This window comes from Taudactylus pleione, unplaced genomic scaffold, assembly GCF_031769625.1.
Source record: "Taudactylus pleione unplaced genomic scaffold, aTauple2 ptg002044l, whole genome shotgun sequence".
In the NCBI taxonomy this organism is placed as follows: Eukaryota; Metazoa; Chordata; class Amphibia; order Anura; family Myobatrachidae; genus Taudactylus; species Taudactylus pleione.
In genome coordinates, this window is record NW_028286439.1 from 378296 (window position 1) to 397864 (window position 19569).

The following is a 19569-nucleotide window of genomic DNA, read 5'->3' on the forward strand; positions in this document are numbered from 1 at the left end:
ATGTACAGCACTAGTCTGTAGTGTTATATGTAGGGATCAGTGATTGGTGTAATGTACAGCACTAGCCTGTAGTATTATATATGGGGGGATTAGTTATTGGTGTAAGTACAGCACTAGCCTGTAGTATTATATATGTAGGGATCAGTGATTGGTGTAATGTACAGTACTAGCCTGTAGTGTTATATATGTAGGGATCAGTGATTGGTGTAATGTACAGCACTAGCCTGTAGTGTTATATATGTAGGGATCAGTGATTGGTGTAATGTACAGCACTAGCCTGTAGTATTATATATGTAGGGATCCGTGATTGGTGTAATGTACAGCACTAGTCTGTAGTGTTATATGTAGGGATCAGTGATTGGTGTAATGTACAGCACTAGCCTGTAGTATTATATATGTAGGGATCAGTGATTGGTGTAATGTACAGCACTAGCCTGTAGTGTTATATATGTAGGGATCAGTGATTGGTGTAATGTACAGCACTAGCCTGTAGTATTATATATGTAGGGATCAGTGATTGGTGTAATGTACAGCACTAGCCTGTAGTGTTATATATGTAGGGATCAGTGATTGGTGTAATGTACAGCACTAGCCTGTAGTATTATATATGTAGGGATCAGTGATTGGTGTAATGTACAGCACTAGCCTGTAGTATTATATATGTAGGGATCAGTTATTGGTGTAAGTACAGCACTAGCCTGTAGTATTATATATGGGGGGGATCAGTGATTGGTGTAATGTACAGCACTAGCCTGTAGTGTTATATATGTAGGGATCAGTGATTGGTGTAATGTACAGTACTAGCCTGTAGTATTATATATGTAGGGATCAGTGATTGGTGTAATGTACAGCACTAGCCTGTAGTGTTATATATGTAGGGATCAGTGATTGGTGTAATGTACAGCACTAGCCTGTAGTATTATATATGTAGGGATCAGTGATTGGTGTAATGTACAGCACTAGCCTGTAGTGTTATATATGTAGGGATCAGTGATTGGTGTAATGTACAGCACTAGCCTGTAGTATTATATATGTAGGGATCAGTGATTGGTGTAATGTACAGCACTAGCCTGTAGTATTATATATGTAGGGATCAGTTATTGGTGTAAGTACAGCACTAGCCTGTAGTATTATATATGTAGGGATCAGTGATTGGTGTAATGTACAGCACTAGCCTGTAGTATTATATATGTAGGGATCAGTGATTGGTGTAATGTACAGCACTAGCCTGTAGTATTATATATGTGGGGATCAGTGATAGGTGTAATGTACAGCACTAGCCTGTAGTATTATATATGTAGGGATCAGTGATTGGTGTAATGTACAGCACTAGCCTGTAGTATTATATATGTAGGGATCAGTGATTGGTGTAATGTACAGCACTAGCCTGTAGTGTTATATATGTAGGGATCAGTGATTGGTGTAATGTACAGCACTAGCCTGTAGTGTTATATATGTAGGGATCAGTGATTGGTGTAATGTACAGCACTAGCCTGTAGTGTTATATATGTAGGGATCAGTGATTGGTGTAATGTACAGCACTAGCCTGTAGTGTTATATATGTAGGGATCAGTTATTGGTGTAAGTACAGCACTAGCCTGTAGTGTTATATATGTAGGGATCAGTGATTGGTGTAATGTACAGCACTAGCCTGTAGTGTTATATGTGGGGATCAGTTATTGGTGTAAGTACAGCACTAGCCTGTAGTGTTATATATGGGGGGATCAGTTATTGGTGTAAGTACAGCACTAGCCTGTAGTATTATATATGTAGGGATCAGTTATTGGTGTAAGTACAGCACTAGTCTGTAGTGTTATATATGTAGGGATCAGTGATTGGTGTAATGTACAGCACTAGCCTGTAGTGTTATATATGGGGGGATCAGTGATTGGTGTAATGTACAGCACTAGCCTGTAGTATTATATATGTAGGGATCAGTGATTGGTGTAAGTACAGCACTAGCCTGTAGTGTTATATATGTAGGGATCAGTTATTGGTGTAATGTACAGCACTAGCCTGTAGTGTTATATATGTAGGGATCAGTGATTGGTGTAAGTACAGCACTAGCCTGTAGTGTTATATATGTAGGGATCAGTGATTGGTGTAATGTACAGCACTAGCCTGTAGTGTTATATATGTAGGGATCAGTGATTGGTGTAATGTACAGTACTAGCCTGTAGTGTTATATATGTAGGGATCAGTGATTGGTGTAATGTACAGTACTAGCCTGTAGTGTTATATATGTAGGGATCAGTGATTGGTGTAATGTACAGCACTAGCCTGTAGTGTTATATATGTAGGGATCAGTGATTGGTGTAAGTACAGCACTAGCCTGTAGTGTGATATATGTAGGGATCAGTGATTGGTGTAATGTACAGCACTAGCCTGTAGTGTTATATATGTAGGGATCAGTGATTGGTGTAATGTACAGCACTAGTCTGATGCGTCTCTATCTCTTACAGAGGAGTCTCATTCACCGATGTGAACTCCATCATCCGATACTTGGCCAGACTGGCTCCACACACTGGATTGTACGGTTCAAATTTAATGGAGCAGACAGAGGTATGAAAATCTACTGAGTTAATGGTTATATTGTAGAGTATAATGTTTTTTAAATAAGAAATCCACCCAAATAGAAAAAAAATATATATTTCTACTTCAGGGTCCATAGGGTATCCACAGGATACCTTGGGTATAGGTGTGACGTCAGTCGCAGGGCACCAAAGAGTTAAGCTTTCAGCCTCCCAGGATGCACTAGGTCCCCCTCCTATACCCCGCCCCCGGGCCAAGGCACCTCAGTTTAGTTTGGTGCCCGGCCGGAGTCGGGTGCACCTGTTGGAGTGGGGGCTAGAAGAGCCCCTGAAGCTTATTCTTCATGCAGCTGTGGCTGCACAACTGGATGTACAGCATGGACAGTCAGTCCTGACGTCCATGCTGTCTTCCCTACACCCCGCCGGTACCAGAACGCCGGTACTGATCCGGGGATGCTGGTGGGCGTCTGGGGTCACAGCTAGCGGTGACCCCAGATGCTCCGGACCATGGCCGGATTCAAGGGGGACAGAGGTAAGCAGCGGGGTCCCGCGGTGGGTCCCCGCTGATCACATGGTCCTAAGTCCCCAGGCAGGGGGCTCCCTGGGGACTGGCTGCAGCGTGGAGCCAGGCGACCAACCTGCGCTTCCACTACCCCCTGGGACAGCGGACCGCAGCAGAGCGGTAGCACTGCGGCGTCCCAGGGGTTAAATGCATGCCAGGGGAGCGCGCCTTCCCTGTCTCACAGCCGGCGCCTCCCCCGCTGCACACAGCCCTCTCTGCATGCTGCCGACTGGTCCTGTGGCAGCGCTCCTCCCCCAGGCCAGCCTCCTCTCTGCTCCTCGGCGGCCATCTTCTCCAGAACGCATGGTGAACGCTGCTGGAAGCGCTGGACGGAAGCATCGTGGTCTGGGTCCCCCCGCATACCTCTCCTCCGCTGTGGTCAGGTCTGTGTATGCAGCGCTGTGTCCTACCAGGCCCTGTGTCTGTGTAGTTGAGTGATCAGCGCTGTTAGTGCAGGAATTGTTATTTCTCTGCATTGTATGTGACTGTGCTAGCGCTGCTGCCTGTAATCTTTTCTTCATCTAAACTGTCAGCTTTATTACTGTCCCTGTTCTTTCTGCTAAAGCCCTTGCGGTGCGGTGCTGCAGGGTGGTCTCTCGCCTATTTAATACTTAATTGGTGAGAGAGGTCACATACGTGGTGCCATCATGTCTGAAAGTGATTTTCCCCTCCGGCTACAGTGTACCACGTGCAAAGTACCGTTAGCGGAGGGGGAGGGTAGCGCGGAGGGCCTTTGCCGGCAGTGTTTGTCCATGGCGCGGCCTATTACGGTTACAGCACTGGTACAGGAGCCGCCCTGGGCTTGTTTCGCTCAGGCGTTAACAGCTTTAGTGGGCCAGTTAGCTCCGCAGCCCGCGTTTACTCCGATGGGTTTGTCCCAGCAGTCTGTGGTGTCGTCACCCATGCAGGGGTTCCCACGACAATTGGTGGTACCCCACAGTCTCCCTATTTCCCCGCTCCCGGGTTCTCAGGAGCCAGCGTGGGTTAACTCCCTGACGAGTTCTGTACAGCACTTGTCGGATGTGTTGCAAGGGGAGTCTGTGATGCGGTCTCATAAAAGGCCGGTGGCGTCTCTGTCCGCTCCTTATGAGGATGACGAAGGGACGTCTGATGATGGGGAGATTCTAGATCCTTACGATCAGGAACCTCTCCATACTAAGGACGCTGATGCTAAGTCCAAAGTATATATTCCTGGACTTATTCGGGCGGTCCGCACAGCCTTGGTGATTGAGGACGAAGTTCCCCCAGCGGCTAAATCTAAGTATGCCTTTTTCAAAGATGTGAAGGGCGATGCCACAGTCTTTCCTCTTTCGGGTCAGTTGGTGGACCATTTAGAGGAGGCGTGGAAACAACCTGGCAAAAGATACCAGCCGCAGAGACGCCTGGCGGTGGCTTATCCGTTCGCGGATAATTATTTTGCGAAGTGGGAATCCCCTCCACAGGTGGATTCTCACGTGACCCGTCTTGTCCGTAGTGCCACATTGCCGATGCCATCCATGTCCTCCCTTAAGGATGCTACGGACCGCAAGGTAGAAATCTGCCTGAAGTCCGCTTATTCCCTTGCAGGGGGGGCAGCACGGCCGGCTATGGCCATTTGCTGGGTTGCCAGAGCGATGGAGCGCTGGGCGGATTCATTAGAGGCTTCTTTTGAATCCGACTGTCCGGCCGATCAGGCGGAGTTGATTGGCAATCTCCGTGATTCGGCCACCTACATCAACGAGGCGGCTCTAGACATTAGTACTCTGGTGTCTAGAATTTCTTCAGCAGCGGTAGCTGCTCGTCGCACCTTGTGGCTGCGATCCTGGAAGGCGGACGCAGATTCCAAGAAAGGTCTGGAAGCGTTGCCGTTTACCGGAGAAGTTCTCTTCGGTCCGGATCTGGATAAGATTGTGGCCACGCTGGCGGCAGCCAAATCTGCCTGTCTCCCGTCGGCCGCTGCTCCTTCTGGTTCGGGACCATCGTCCTTTCGGTCATCTAGGGCCCAGGGCAGGCCCAAACCACAGTCGTTTCCTCGACAGGCTGGCCCTAAGAAATCGGTCAAGCCCCGGAAGCAGGCATGGAGTACCAGACGTCCGGCCCCCAAGCCAGATGACAAGCCTGCGGCCTGACGGTCCGGGCCTCCCTTTGGGGGATCCCAGGGTGGGAGGCCGCCTGCTACAGTTCGCCCAGTGTTGGTCGACCACTACGACAGACACTTGGGTTCTGGAGGTGGTTTCTCACGGATACGCCCTCTCCTTCCGGCACAGACCCCCGGCTCGCTTCTTCACCACGGGTCTCCCATCAGACCGGAACAAGGCTACGGAGCTGCGGAAGGTATTGCACACTATGCTCCAGGCTGGAGTTATAGTGGCGGTTCCATTCTCCCAGAGGGGCCAGGGTTTCTATTCAAATCTATTTTTGGTACAGAAACCCAATGGGTCATATCGTCCGATTCTCAACCTCAAAGCACTCAACAAGTCTTTGCGGGTCCCGAAGTTTCGGATGGAGACCCTACGGTCCATCATTCTGGCGCTGGAACCTGGGGACTACTTGGTGTCATTGGACATACAGGACGCTTACCTGCATGTCCCTATTCTTTGGCGCCATCAACAGTTCCTCAGGTTCGCAATCAGCAGCGACCACTTCCAGTTTCGGGCGTTACCTTTTGGCCTGGCAACAGCACCACGTGTTTTCACCAAGGTGATGGCGGTCATGGCGGCTTCTCTGCGGCTGCAGGGAGTCCGCATGTTGCCGTATTTGGACGACCTGTTATTGGTGGCAGGATCTCCAGAGCTCCTGTTACGCCACTTGGACCTGACCATTGCACTGCTGCAACGGCACGGCTGGCTAATCAACTGGCAGAAGTCCACTCTAATCCCGTCTCGGAGGATTCTGCATCTTGGAGCCTTATTGGACTCGGGACAGCAAAGGATCTTCGTGACGGAGGACAAGATCTCTGCTTTACAGTCAAGGGTGCGCAGTTGTCTGCACAGCCGCCGGGTGTCCTTACACTCGGCGATGAGGTTACTGGGCTCCATGGTGTCGGTGTTCGACATGGTGGAATACGCCCAGTTTCACTCCAGACCTCTGCAGCACCTGATCCTGTCCAAGTGGAACGGGCTGACTCAGTCTCTGAAGTCCCAGACGATTGTGCTCACCCAGGAGGTTCGCCTGTCCCTTACGTGGTGGTTACAGACGAACCACCTCAACAAGGGACGTCCGTTCTGGGTTCCAAATTGGGTCCTGTTGACAACGGACGCCAGTCTTCGGGGCTGGGGAGCAGTTTCGGGTCCACACTTGTTCCAGGGCAGGTGGACGCCGACAGAAGCGGAGCTTCCAATAAATATCTTGGAACTCCGTGCGGTCTTCAATGCTCTCCAGCAGGCACAGCGGTTTCTCCAGGGTCGCCCGGTGCAGGTCCAGTCGGACAACGCTACCACCGTGGCCTACATAAACAGGCAAGGAGGAACTCGCAGTCGGGCGGCTCTCGTAGAGGTCTCTCGGATCCTGGTTTGGGCGGAGCGCAATCTTCCGGCCATATCAGCGGTCTTCATCCCGGGAGTGCTCAATTGGGAGGCGGACTTTCTAAGTCGCCAGGACGTTCATCCGGGGGAATGGTCCCTGCACCCGGACGTTTTTCAACTACTGGTGGACAGGTGGGGTCTTCCAGAAATCGACCTCATGGCGTCCCGGCACAACAACAAGTTGCCGGTGTACGGGTCTCGCACAAGAGACGAAGGGGCGTCTCTGGTGGATGCTCTGTCCGTCCGGTGGACGTTCCGGTTCGCATACCTGTTCCCTCCGGTCTCCCTTCTTCCACGGGTAATCCGGAAATTCAAACAGGAAGGAGGGACGCTCCTGTTGATAGCTCCCGCGTGGCCCAGACGGCACTGGTTCTCAGACCTTCAGGGTCTGTCCGTGGACATTCCTCTGCGGTTGCCGCTACGACCGGACCTTCTGTCTCAGGGTCCTTGCCTTCACCCGGACCTGACTCGGCTGTCTTTGACGGCGTGGCTGTTGAGACGGCCATGCTGAGGTCCCGGGGGTTTTCCAGCTCTGTGGTGCGTACCATGTTGCGAGCTCGGAAACCGTCTTCCGCGAGGATATACCATCGCGTGTGGCATACGTTCTTCCAGTGGTGTCGACCGAGAGGTTATGCACCGCGGGAGTTTCGTCTGTCTCGGATTCTCGCCTTCCTGCAAGCGGGACTAGATCATGGGCTTCGCCTTGCTTCTTTGAAGGTACAGGTTTCGGCCCTATCTGTCTGGTTTCACCGTAGGATTGCTACAATCCCGGATGTGCGCACCTTTATGCAGGGTGTTCTCCGCATTCAGCCGCCCTTTGTTCCACCTGTGGCGCCTTGGGATTTGGCTGTGGTCCTGAGGGCTCTCCAAGGACCGCCGTTTGAACCACTGGGCTCAGTGGATCTTAAATGGCTAACAGCTAAGACTGTTTTCCTTCTGGCCATTGCTTCGGCCAGACGTGTTTCTGAGTTAGGGGCTCTTTCTTGTAGACCCCCTTTCTTGGTTTTTTATGGGAACAGGGCAGTGCTCCGCACTCGGCCCGAGTTTCTTCCCAAAGTTGTTTCCCAGTTTCATATTAACGAGGAAATAGTTGTTCCGGCCTTTAACTCACCGGGTCTTTCCGTGGGTGAGGCCTCTTTGGATGTTGTGCGGGCCTTAAGGACTTATGTTGACCGCACTTCTTCGTTTAGGAAGTCGGACGCTTTGTTTGTCCTCTTTGGCTTCCGTAAAAAGGGTTGGCCTGCTTCAAAGCAAACTTTGGCAGCCTGGATCCGTATGGCTATTTCTGGAGCTTATCTTCATGAAGGCCTACCGGTCCCTCCTTCTCTGAAGGCTCATTCCACTAGGTCTGTGGGTCCTTCGTGGGCAGCTCGACGTGGTGCCTCGGCAGTTCAGATCTGCAAGGCTGCTACGTGGTCTTCTGTCCATACCTTCGTGAGGTATTACAGGTTTGACACCTTCGCCTCTCAGGATGCTTCCTTCGGGCGGCGGATTCTCCTTTCTGCACAGGAGCGTCCCCACCCTTAAAGGATACTGCTTTGGGACATCCCCAAGGTATCCTGTGGATACCCTATGGACCCTGAAGTAGAAAATATGAGATATGGTAAGAACTTACCCTTGTTATCTCTATTTCTACGAAGTCCATAGGGTTCCACAGGACTCCCGCCCTGTCGCACCTGTGCTGCAGATGGGCTTTGCTCTGGTCACCGGTTTTCCGTCTCCCTCTGGTGAGAATGTGATTCTTGTATGTGTCCAGATCTTTGTTCTCTCTCTTCCTTCTCCTCCTCCGGCCTATGGCTTGGTAACTAACTGAGGTGCCTTGGCCCGGGGGCGGGGTATAGGAGGGGGACCTAGTGCATCCTGGGAGGCTGAAAGCTTAACTCTTTGGTGCCCTGCGACTGACGTCACACCTATACCCAAGGTATCCTGTGGAACCCTATGGACTTCGTAGAAATAGAGATAACAAGGGTAAGTTCTTACCATATCTCATATTATTTTTTTGTTGGCTGAAGATCATTAAAATACTAAAAAAACGTTTCACTTTTTGTTTCTGACATGGCCGTAATTCTGTGGCCCACCCAGAGGTCTCCAGCTGCCCAACACGGTGACTCTGTCTCCCTCTATTTTGTGCCTCTTTGCAAGAGTCCTGTCTGTCTTAGCGGCAATCAAATCGCTCTCCCCTGATGGGCCATGTTATACCCCTTTTATACCAAAATCTTACCCCTAACTTGGAACATAGGTCAGGCCCTGGACAGACCCCCTTCACACCATGGCTCTGACCCGGGTTACTCCTTGTGGCCGGGTCCCCAGTTTCGCTGCCGACTCTCAAACCCCATTACGTGGCAACGGCATCCGCAGCACTCAAAGGCTTAACCCCCCGCGCAGCAGCGCCATATATAAAAGGATAATAGGCGCCTGAGTTAAAATGTATTTTACCGGCGCCAGGTGTGTTTAAATGTATTTATATTTCCTAAGGCGGCCTGGACGCCCTCCGACGGCCGCAGCAGTGTTAACCCTCGGCCCGTTGCACCTGGGGTGGGGGCGGTATGAGTGCGCCGCGACCCCGAATCCTCTCCGGCGGCTGTGATGGGGCGGCAGTGAGGACTTAATGCTGGGGAATGGGAGCCTGGCTGGCGCTCAGTACTACGCCCAGAGCTGAGCCCTGGACACAGTTACATATATAACCCTGTATATGCAGCACTGAGCCGGGCACATCCCGAGCTGCCGTGGGTCATGCCTGATGCTGCACAGAGGGTATATAGATAAATATATATGTATGGTATAATATATAACCCTGTATATGCAGCACTGAGCCGGGCACATCCCGAGCTGCCGTGGGTCATGCCTGATGCTGCACAGAGGGTATATAGATAAATATATATGTATGGTATAATATATAACCCTGTATATGCAGCACTGAGTCGGGCACATCCCGAGCTGCCGTGGGTCATGCCTGATGCTGCACAGAGGGTATATAGATAAATATATATGTATGGTATAATGTATAACCCTGTATATGCAGCACTGAGCCGGGCACATCCCAAGCTGCCGTGGGTCATGCCTGATGCTGCACAGAGGGTATATAGATAAATATATATGTATGGTACAATGTATAACCCTGTATATGCAGCACTGAGCCGGGCACATCCCGAGCTGCCGTGGGTCATGTCTGATGCTGCACAGAGGGTATATAGATAAATATATATGTATGGTATAATATATAACCCTGTATATGCAGCACTGAGCTGGGCGCACATCCCGAGCTGCCGTGGGTCATGCCTGATGCTGCACAGAGGGTATATAGATAAATATATATGTATGGTATAATGTATAACCCTGTATATGCAGCACTGAGCCGGGCGCACATTCCGAGCTGCCGTGGGTCATGTCTGATGCTGCACAGAGGGTATATAGATAAATATATATGTATGGTATAATATATAACCCTGTATATGCAGCACTGAGCCGGGCACATCCCGAGCTGCCGTGGGTCATGCCTGATGCTGCACAGAGGGTATATAGATAAATATATATGTATGGTATAATATATAACCCTGTATATGCAGCACTGAGCTGGGCGCACATCCCGAGCTGCCGTGGGTCATGCCTGATGCTGCACAGAGGGTATATAGATAAATATATATGTATGGTACAATGTATAACCCTGTATATGGAGCACTGAGCTGGGCGCACATCCCGAGTTGCCGTGGGTCATGCCTGATGCTGCACAGAGGGTATATAGATAAATATATATGTATGGTACAATGTATAACCCTGTATATGCAGCACTGAGCCGGGCGCACATCCCGAGCTGCCGTGGGTCATGTCTGATGCTGCACAGAGGGTATATAGATAAATATATATGTATGGTAAAATGTCTTAAATGTATTTTAAAAATGTATTTAGCAAGTAAAATCCACTTACCTTTGATCTGTGGAGGTCCAGTGGCCACCAGAATTACGTAAAACGCTATTCCGTTCTCCGCCTGTTCTGGGTTGAGCCAAGCGTCTCCAAAGCTCAAATCCCCAGCCAGCTATACCGTGCAGGGCCTGGTCCATTGCGAGGGATCAGGAGGAACCATCCGCCTTCTCTCTCTCTCTGTATATAGCTATCAGATGGCCGCCTGCTCTCTCTCTCTGTATATAGCTATCAGATGGCCGCCTGCTCTCTCTCTCTCTCTCTGTATATAGCTATCAGATGGCCGCCTTCTCTCTCTCTCTGTATATAGCTATCTGATGGCCGCCTTCTCTCTCTCTCTGTATATAGCTATCAGATGGCCGCCTGCTCTCTCTCTCTGTATATAGCTATCAGATGGCCGCCTGCTCTCTCTCTCTGTATATAGCTATCAGATGGCCGCCTGCTCTCTCTCTCTCTGTATATAGCTATCAGATGGCCGCCTGCTCTCTCTCTGTATATAGCTATCAGATGGCCGCCTGCTCTCTCTCTCTGTATATAGCTATCAGATGGCCGCCTGCTCTCTCTCTCTGTATATAGCTATCAGATGGCCGCCTGCTCTCTCTCTGTATATAGCTATCAGATTGGCCGCCTGCTCTCTCTGTATAGCGCTATCAGATTTCCTCCTGCTCTCTCTGTATAGCGCTTTCAGATGGCCGCCTGCTCTCTCTCTGTATATAGCTATCAGATTGGCCGCCTGCTCTCTCTGTATAGCGCTATCAGATTTCCTCCTGCTCTCTCTGTATAGCGCTTTCAGATGGCCGCCTGCTCTCTCTCTCTGTATATAGCTATCAGATGGCCGCCTGCTCTCTCTGTATATAGCTATCAGATGGCCGCCTGCTCTCTCTCTGTATATAGCTATCAAATGGCCGTCTGCTCTCTCTCTGTATATAGCTATCAGATGGCCGCCTGCTCTCTCTGTATAGCGCTATCAGATGGCTTCCTGCTCTCTCTCTGTATATAGCTATCATATGGCCGCCTGCTCTCTCTCTCTGTATATAGCTGTCAGACGGCCGCCTGCTCTCTTTCTCTGTATATAGCTGTCAGATGGCCGCTTTCTCTCTCTCTGTATATAGCTATCAGATGGCCGCCTGCTCTCTCTCTGTATATAGCTATCAGATGGCCGGCTGCTCTCTCTCTGTATATAGCTATCAGATGGCCGCCTGCTCTCTCTCTCTGTATATAGCGATCAGATGGCCGCCTGCTCTCTCTCTCTGTATATAGCGATCAGATGGCCGCCTGCTCTCTCTCTCTGTATATAGCTATCAGATGGCCGCCTGCTTTCTCTCTCTGTATATAGCTATCAGATGGCCGCCTGCTCTCTCTCTGTATATAGCTATCAGATGGCCGCCTGCTCTCTCTGTATATAGCTATCAGATGGCCGCCTGCTCTCTCTCTGTATATAGCTATCAGATGGCTGCCTGCTCTCTCTCTGTATATAGCTATCAGACGGCCGCCTGCTCTCTCTCTGTATAGCGCTATCAGATGGCCGCCTGCTCTCTCTCTGTATATAGCTATCAGATTGGCCGCCTGCTCTCTCTCTCTGTATATAGCTATCAGATTGGCCGCCTGCTCTCTCTCTCTGTATAGCACTATCAGATGGCCGCCTGCTCTCTCTCTGTATATAGCTATCAGATGGCCGCCTGCTCTCTCTCTCTGTATATAGCTATCAGATGGCCGCCTGCTCTCTCTCTGTATATAGCTATCAGATGGCCGCTTGCTCTCTCTATGTATATAGCTATCAGATGGCCGCCTGCTCTCTCTCTCTCTGTATATAGCTATCAGATGGCCGCCTGCTCTCTCTCTGTATATAGCTATCAGATGGCCGCCTGCTCTCTCTCTCTCTCTGTATATAGCTATCAGATGGCCGCCTGCTCTCTCTCTCTCTCTGTATATAGCTATCAGATGGCCGCCTGCTCTCTCTCTGTATATAGCTATCAGATTGCCGCCTGCTCTCTCTCTGTATATAGCTATCAGATGGCCGCCTGCTCTCTCTCTCTGTATATAGCTATCAGATGGCCGCCTGCTCTCTCTCTGTATAGCACTATCAGATGGCCGCCTGCTCTCTCTCTGTATATAGCTATCAGATGGCCGCCTGCTCTCTCTCTGTATATAGCTATCAGATGGCCGCCTGCTCTCTCTCTGTATATAGCTATCAGATGGCCGCCTGCTCTCTCTCTCTGTATATAGCTATCAGATGGCCGCCTGCTTTCTCTCTCTGTATATAGCTATCAGATGGCCGCCTGCTCTCTCTCTGTATATAGCTATCAGATGGCCGCCTGCTCTCTCTGTATATAGCTGTCAGATGGCCGCCTGCTCTCTCACTGTATATAGCTATCAGATGGCCGCCTGCTCTCTCTCTGTATATAGCTATCAGATGGCCGCCTGCTCTCTCTGTATATAGCTATCAGACGGCCGCCTGCTCTCTCTGTATAGCACTATCAGATGGCCGCCTGCTCTCTCTCTGTATATAGCTATCAGATGGCCGCCTGCTCTCTCTCTGTATATAGCTATCAGATGGCCGCCTGCTCTCTCTCTCTGTATATAGCTATCAGATGGCTGCCTGCTCTCTCTGTATATAGCTATCAGACGGCCGCCTGCTCTCTCTCTGTATAGCACTATCAGATGGCCGCCTGCTCTCTCTCTGTATATAGCTATCAGATGGCTGCCTGCTCTCTCTGTATATAGCTATCAGACGGCCGCCTGCTCTCTCTGTATAGCACTATCAGATGGCCGCCTGCTCTCTCTCTGTATATAGCTATCAGATGGCCGCCTGCTCTCTCTCTGTATATAGCTATCAGATGACCGCCTGCTCTCTCTCTGTATATAGCTATCAGATGGCCGTCTGCTCTCTCTCTGTATATAGCTATCAGATGGCTGCCTGCTCTCTCTCCGTATATAGCTATCAGATGGCCGCCTGCTCTCTCTCTCTGTATATAGCTATCAGATGGCCGTCTGCTCTCTCTCTGTATATAGCTATCAGATGGCCGCCTGCTCTCTCTCTCTGTATATAGCTATCAGATGGCCGCCTGCTCTCTCTCTGTATATAGCTATCAGACGGCCGCCTGCTCTCTCTCTGTATATAGCTATCAGACAGCCGCCTGCTCTCTCTCTCTGTATATAGCTATCAGACGGCCGCCTGCTCTCTCTCTGTATATAGCTATCAGATGGCCGCCTGCTCTCTCTCTGTATATAGCTATCAGATGGCCGCCTGCTCTCTCTGTATAGCGCTATCAGATGGCTTCCTGCTCTCTCTGTATAGCGCTATCAGATTTCCTCCTGCTCTCTCTGTATAGCGCTATCAGATGGCCGCCTGCTCTCTCTCTCTGTATATAGCTATCAGATGGCCGCCTGCTCTCTCTCTCTGTATATAGCTATCAGATGGCCGCCTGCTCTCTCTCTGTATATAGCTATCAAATGGCCGTCTGCTCTCTCTCTGTATATAGCTATCAGATGGCCGCCTGCTCTCTCTGTATAGCGCTATCAGATGGCTTCCTGCTCTCTCTGTATAGCGCTATCAGATTTCCTCCTGCTCTCTCTGTATAGCGCTATCAGATGGCCGCCTGCTCTCTCTCTCTGTATATAGCTATCAGATGGCCGCCTGCTCTCTCTCTCTGTATATAGCTATCAGATGGCCGTCTGCTCTCTCTCTGTATAGCGCTATCACTTGGCCGCCTGCTCTCTCTCTGTATATAGCTATCATATGGCCGCCTGCTCTTTCTCTGTTTATAGCTATCAGATGGCCGCCTGCTCTCTCTCTCTGTATATAGCTTTCAGATGGCCGCCTGCTCTCTCTCTGTATATAGCTGTCAGATGGCCGCCTGCTCTCTCTCTCTGTATATAGCTGTCAGACGGCCGCCTGCTCTCTTTCTCTGTATATAGCTGTCAGATGGCCGCCTGCTCTCTCTCTCTGTATATAGCTATCAGATGGCCGCCTGCTCTCTCTCTCTCTGTATATAGCTATCAGATGGCCGCCTGCTCTCTCTCTGTATATAGCTATCAGATGGCCGCCTGCTCTCTCTCTCTGTATATAGCTATCAGATGGCCGCCTGCTCTCTCTCTCTCTGTATATAGCTATCAGATGGCCGCCTGCTCTCTCTCTGTATATAGCTATCAGATGGCCGCCTGCTCTCTCTCTCTGTATATAGCTATCAGATGGCCGCCTGCTCTCTCTCTCTGTATATAGCTATCAGATGGCCGCCTGCTCTCTCTCTCTCTGTATATAGCTATCAGATGGCCGCCTACTCTCTCTCTGTATATAGCTATCAGATGGCCGCCTGCTCTCTCTCTCTGTATATAGCTATCAGATGGCCGCCTGCTTTCTCTCTCTGTATATAGCTATCAGATGGCCGCCTGCTCTCTCTCTGTATATAGCTATCAGATGGCCGCCTGCTCTCTCTGTATATAGCTATCAGATGGCCGCCTGCTCTCTCTCTGTATATAGCTATCAGATGGCCGCCTGCTCTCTCTCTGTATATAGCTATCAGACGGCCGCCTGCTCTCTCTCTCTGTATAGCGCTATCAGATGGCCGCCTGCTCTCTCTCTGTATATAGCTATCAGATTGGCCGCCTGCTCTCTCTCTCTGTATAGCACTATCAGATGGCCGCCTGCTCTCTCTCTGTATATAGCTATCAGACGGCCGCCTGCTCTCTCTCTGTATATAGCTATCAGATGTCCGCTTGCTCTCTCTATGTATATAGCTATCAGATGGCCGCCTGCTCTCTCTCTCTCTGTATATAGCTATCAGATGGCCGCCTGCTCTCTCTCTGTTTATAGCTATCAGATGGCCGCCTGCTCTCTCTCTGTATATAGCTATCAGATGGCCGCCTGCTCTCTCTCTCTCTCTGTATATAGCTATCAGATGGCCGCCTGCTCTCTCTCTCTGTATATAGCTATCAGATGGCCGCCTGCTCTCTCTCTGTATATAGCTATCAGATGGCCGCCTGCTCTCTCTCTCTATATATAGCTATCAGATGGCCGCCTGCTCTCTCTCTCTGTATATAGCTATCAGATGGCCGCCTGCTCTCTCTGTATAGCACTATCAGATGGCTGCCTGCTCTCTCTCTGTATATAGCTATCAGATGGCCGCCTGCTCTCTCTCTGTATATAGCTATCAGATGGCCGCCTGCTCTCTCTCTGTATATAGCTATCAGATGGCCGCCTGCTCTCTCTCTCTGTATATAGCTATCAGATGGCCGCCTGCTTTCTCTCTCTGTATATAGCTATCAGATGGCCGCCTGCTCTCTCTCTGTATATAGCTATCAGATGGCCGCCTGCTCTCTCTGTATATAGCTATCAGATGGCCGCCTGCTCTCTCTCACTGTATATAGCTATCAGATGGCCGCCTGCTCTCTCTCTGTATATAGCTATCAGATGGCTGCCTGCTCTCTCTGTATATAGCTATCAGACGGCCGCCTGCTCTCTCTGTATAGCACTATCAGATGGCCGCCTGCTCTCTCTCTGTATATAGCTATCAGATGGCCGCCTGCTCTCTCTCTGTATATAGCTATCAGATGGCCGCCTGCTCTCTCTCTGTATATAGCTATCAGATGGCCGCCTGCTCTCTCTCTCTCTCTGTATATAGCTATCAGATGGCCGCCTGCTCTCTCTCTCTGTATATAGCTTTCAGATGGCCGCCTGCTCTCTCTCTGTATATAGCTGTCAGATGGCCGCCTGCTCTCTCTCTCTGTATATAGCTGTCAGACGGCCGCCTGCTCTCTTTCTCTGTATATAGCTGTCAGATGGCCGCTTTCTCTCTCTCTGTATATAGCTATCAGATGGCCGCCTGCTCTCTCTCTGTATATAGCTATCAGATGGCCGGCTGCTCTCTCTCTGTATATAGCTATCAGATGGCCGCCTGCTCTCTCTCTCTGTATATAGCGATCAGATGGCCGCCTGCTCTCTCTCTCTGTATATAGCTATCAGATGGCCGCCTGCTTTCTCTCTCTGTATATAGCTATCAGATGGCCGCCTGCTCTCTCTCTGTATATAGCTATCAGATGGCCGCCTGCTCTCTCTGTATATAGCTATCAGATGGCCGCCTGCTCTCTCTCTGTATATAGCTATCAGATGGCTGCCTGCTCTCTCTCTGTATATAGCTATCAGACGGCCGCCTGCTCTCTCTCTCTGTATAGCGCTATCAGATGGCCGCCTGCTCTCTCTCTGTATATAGCTATCAGATTGGCCGCCTGCTCTCTCTCTCTGTATATAGCTATCAGATTGGCCGCCTGCTCTCTCTCTCTGTATAGCACTATCAGATGGCCGCCTGCTCTCTCTCTGTATATAGCTATCAGATGGCCGCCTGCTCTCTCTCTCTGTATATAGCTATCAGTTGGCCGCCTGCTCTCTCTCTGTATATAGCTATCAGTTGGCCGCCTGCTCTCTCTCTGTATATAGCTATCAGATGGCCGCTTGCTCTCTCTATGTATATAGCTATCAGATGGCCGCCTGCTCTCTCTCTCTCTGTATATAGCTATCAGATGGCCGCCTGCTCTCTCTCTGTATATAGCTATCAGATGGCCGCCTGCTCTCTCTCTCTCTCTGTATATAGCTATCAGATGGCCGCCTGCTCTCTCTCTCTCTCTGTATATAGCTATCAGATGGCCGCCTGCTCTCTCTCTGTATATAGCTATCAGATTGCCGCCTGCTCTCTCTCTGTATATAGCTATCAGATGGCCGCCTGCTCTCTCTCTCTGTATATAGCTATCAGATGGCCGCCTGCTCTCTCTCTGTATAGCACTATCAGATGGCCGCCTGCTCTCTCTCTGTATATAGCTATCAGATGGCCGCCTGCTCTCTCTCTGTATATAGCTATCAGATGGCCGCCTGCTCTCTCTCTGTATATAGCTATCAGATGGCCGCCTGCTCTCTCTCTCTGTATATAGCTATCAGATGGCCGCCTGCTTTCTCTCTCTGTATATAGCTATCAGATGGCCGCCTGCTCTCTCTCTGTATATAGCTATCAGATGGCCGCCTGCTCTCTCTGTATATAGCTGTCAGATGGCCGCCTGCTCTCTCACTGTATATAGCTATCAGATGGCCGCCTGCTCTCTCTCTGTATATAGCTATCAGATGGCTGCCTGCTCTCTCTGTATATAGCTATCAGACGGCCGCCTGCTCTCTCTGTATAGCACTATCAGATGGCCGCCTGCTCTCTCTCTGTATATAGCTATCAGATGGCCGCCTGCTCTCTCTCTGTATATAGCTATCAGATGGCCGCCTGCTCTCTCTCTCTGTATATAGCTATCAGATGGCTGCCTGCTCTCTCTGTATATAGCTATCAGACGGCCGCCTGCTCTCTCTCTGTATAGCACTATCAGATGGCCGCCTGCTCTCTCTCTGTATATAGCTATCAGATGGCCGTCTGCTCTCTCTCTGTATATAGCTATCAGATGGCTGCCTGCTCTCTCTCCGTATATAGCTATCAGATGGCCGCCTGCTCTCTCTCTCTGTATATAGCTATCAGATGGCCGTCTGCTCTCTCTCTGTATATAGCTATCAGATGGCCGCCTGCTCTCTCTCTCTGTATATAGCTATCAGATGGCCGCCTGCTCTCTCTCTGTATATAGCTATCAGATGGCCGCCTGCTCTCTCTCTGTATATAGCTATCAGACGGCCGCCTGCTCTCTCTCTCTGTATATAGCTATCAGACGGCCGCCTGCTCTCTCTCTGTATATAGCTATCAGATGGCCGCCTGCTCTCTCTCTGTATATAGCTATCAGATGGCCGCCTGCTCTCTCTGTATAGCGCTATCAGATGGCTTCCTGCTCTCTCTGTATAGCGCTATCAGATTTCCTCCTGCTCTCTCTGTATAGCGCTATCAGATGGCCGCCTGCTCTCTCTCTCTGTATATAGCTATCAGATGGCCGCCTGCTCTCTCTCTCTGTATATAGCTATCAGATGGCCGCCTGCTCTCTCTCTGTATATAGCTATCAAATGGCCGTCTGCTCTCTCTCTGTATATAGCTATCAGATGGCCGCCTGCTCTCTCTGTATAGCGCTATCAGATGGCTTCCTGCTCTCTCTGTATAGCGCTATCAGATTTCCTCCTGCTCTCTCTGTATAGCGCTATCAGATGGCCGCCTGCTCTCTCTCTCTGTATATAGCTATCAGATGGCCGCCTGCTCTCTCTCTCTGTATATAGCTATCAGATGGCCGTCTGCTCTCTCTCTGTATAGCGCTATCACTTGGCCGCCTGCTCTCTCTCTGTATATAGCTATCATATGGCCGCCTGCTCTTTCTCTGTTTATAGCTATCAGATGGCCGCCTGCTCTCTCTCTCTGTATATAGCTTTCAGATGGCCGCCTGCTCTCTCTCTGTATATAGCTGTCAGATGGCCGCCTGCTCTCTCTCTCTGTATATAGCTGTCAGACGGCCGCCTGCTCTCTTTCTCTGTATATAGCTGTCAGATGGCCGCTTTCTCTCTCTCTGTATATAGCTATCAGATGGCCGCCTGCTCTGTCTCTGTATATAGCGATCAGATGGCCGCCTGCTCTCTCTCTGTATATAGCTATCAGACGGCCGCCTGCTCTCTCTCTGTATAGCACTATCAGATGGCCGCCTGCTCTCTCTGTATAGCACTATCAGATGGCCGCCTGCTCTCTCTGTATATAGCTATAAGATGGCCGCCTGCTCTCTCTCTGTATATAGCTATCAGATGGCCGCCTGCTCTCTCTGTATATAGCTATCAGATGGCCGCCTTCTCTCTCTGTATATAGCTATCAGATGGCCGCCTGCTCTCTCTCTCTGTATATAGCTATCAGACGGCCGCCTGCTCTCTGTATATAGCTATCAGATGGCCGCCTGCTCTCTCGCTGTATATAGCTATCTGATAGCCGCCTGCTCTCTATATATAGCTATCAGATGGCTGCCTGCTCTCTCTCTCTGTTTAGCACTATCAGATGGCCGCCTGCTCTCTCTCTGTATAGCGCTATCAGACGGCCGCCTGCTCTCTCTCTCTGTATATAGCTATCAGACGGCCGCCTGCTCTCTCTGTATATAGCTATCAGATGGCCGCCTG

At 50.3% G+C, this 19569-nt stretch overlaps 1 protein-coding gene across 1 annotated transcript in view; it reads left to right on the top strand.

Annotated features, from left to right (window-relative positions):
- The window catches only part of LOC148435712 (bifunctional glutamate/proline--tRNA ligase-like), a gene marked incomplete at its 3' end in the record, with an annotated part of 144970 nt that overhangs the window by 57168 nt on the left and 68233 nt on the right, over positions 1–19569 (top strand). Inside the window, exon 3 of the mRNA XM_088465605.1 lies at positions 2463–2562. Within this exon, the coding sequence (XP_088321731.1) occupies positions 2463–2562 (100 nt within the window). The remainder of the gene's footprint in view (positions 1–2462; positions 2563–19569) is intronic.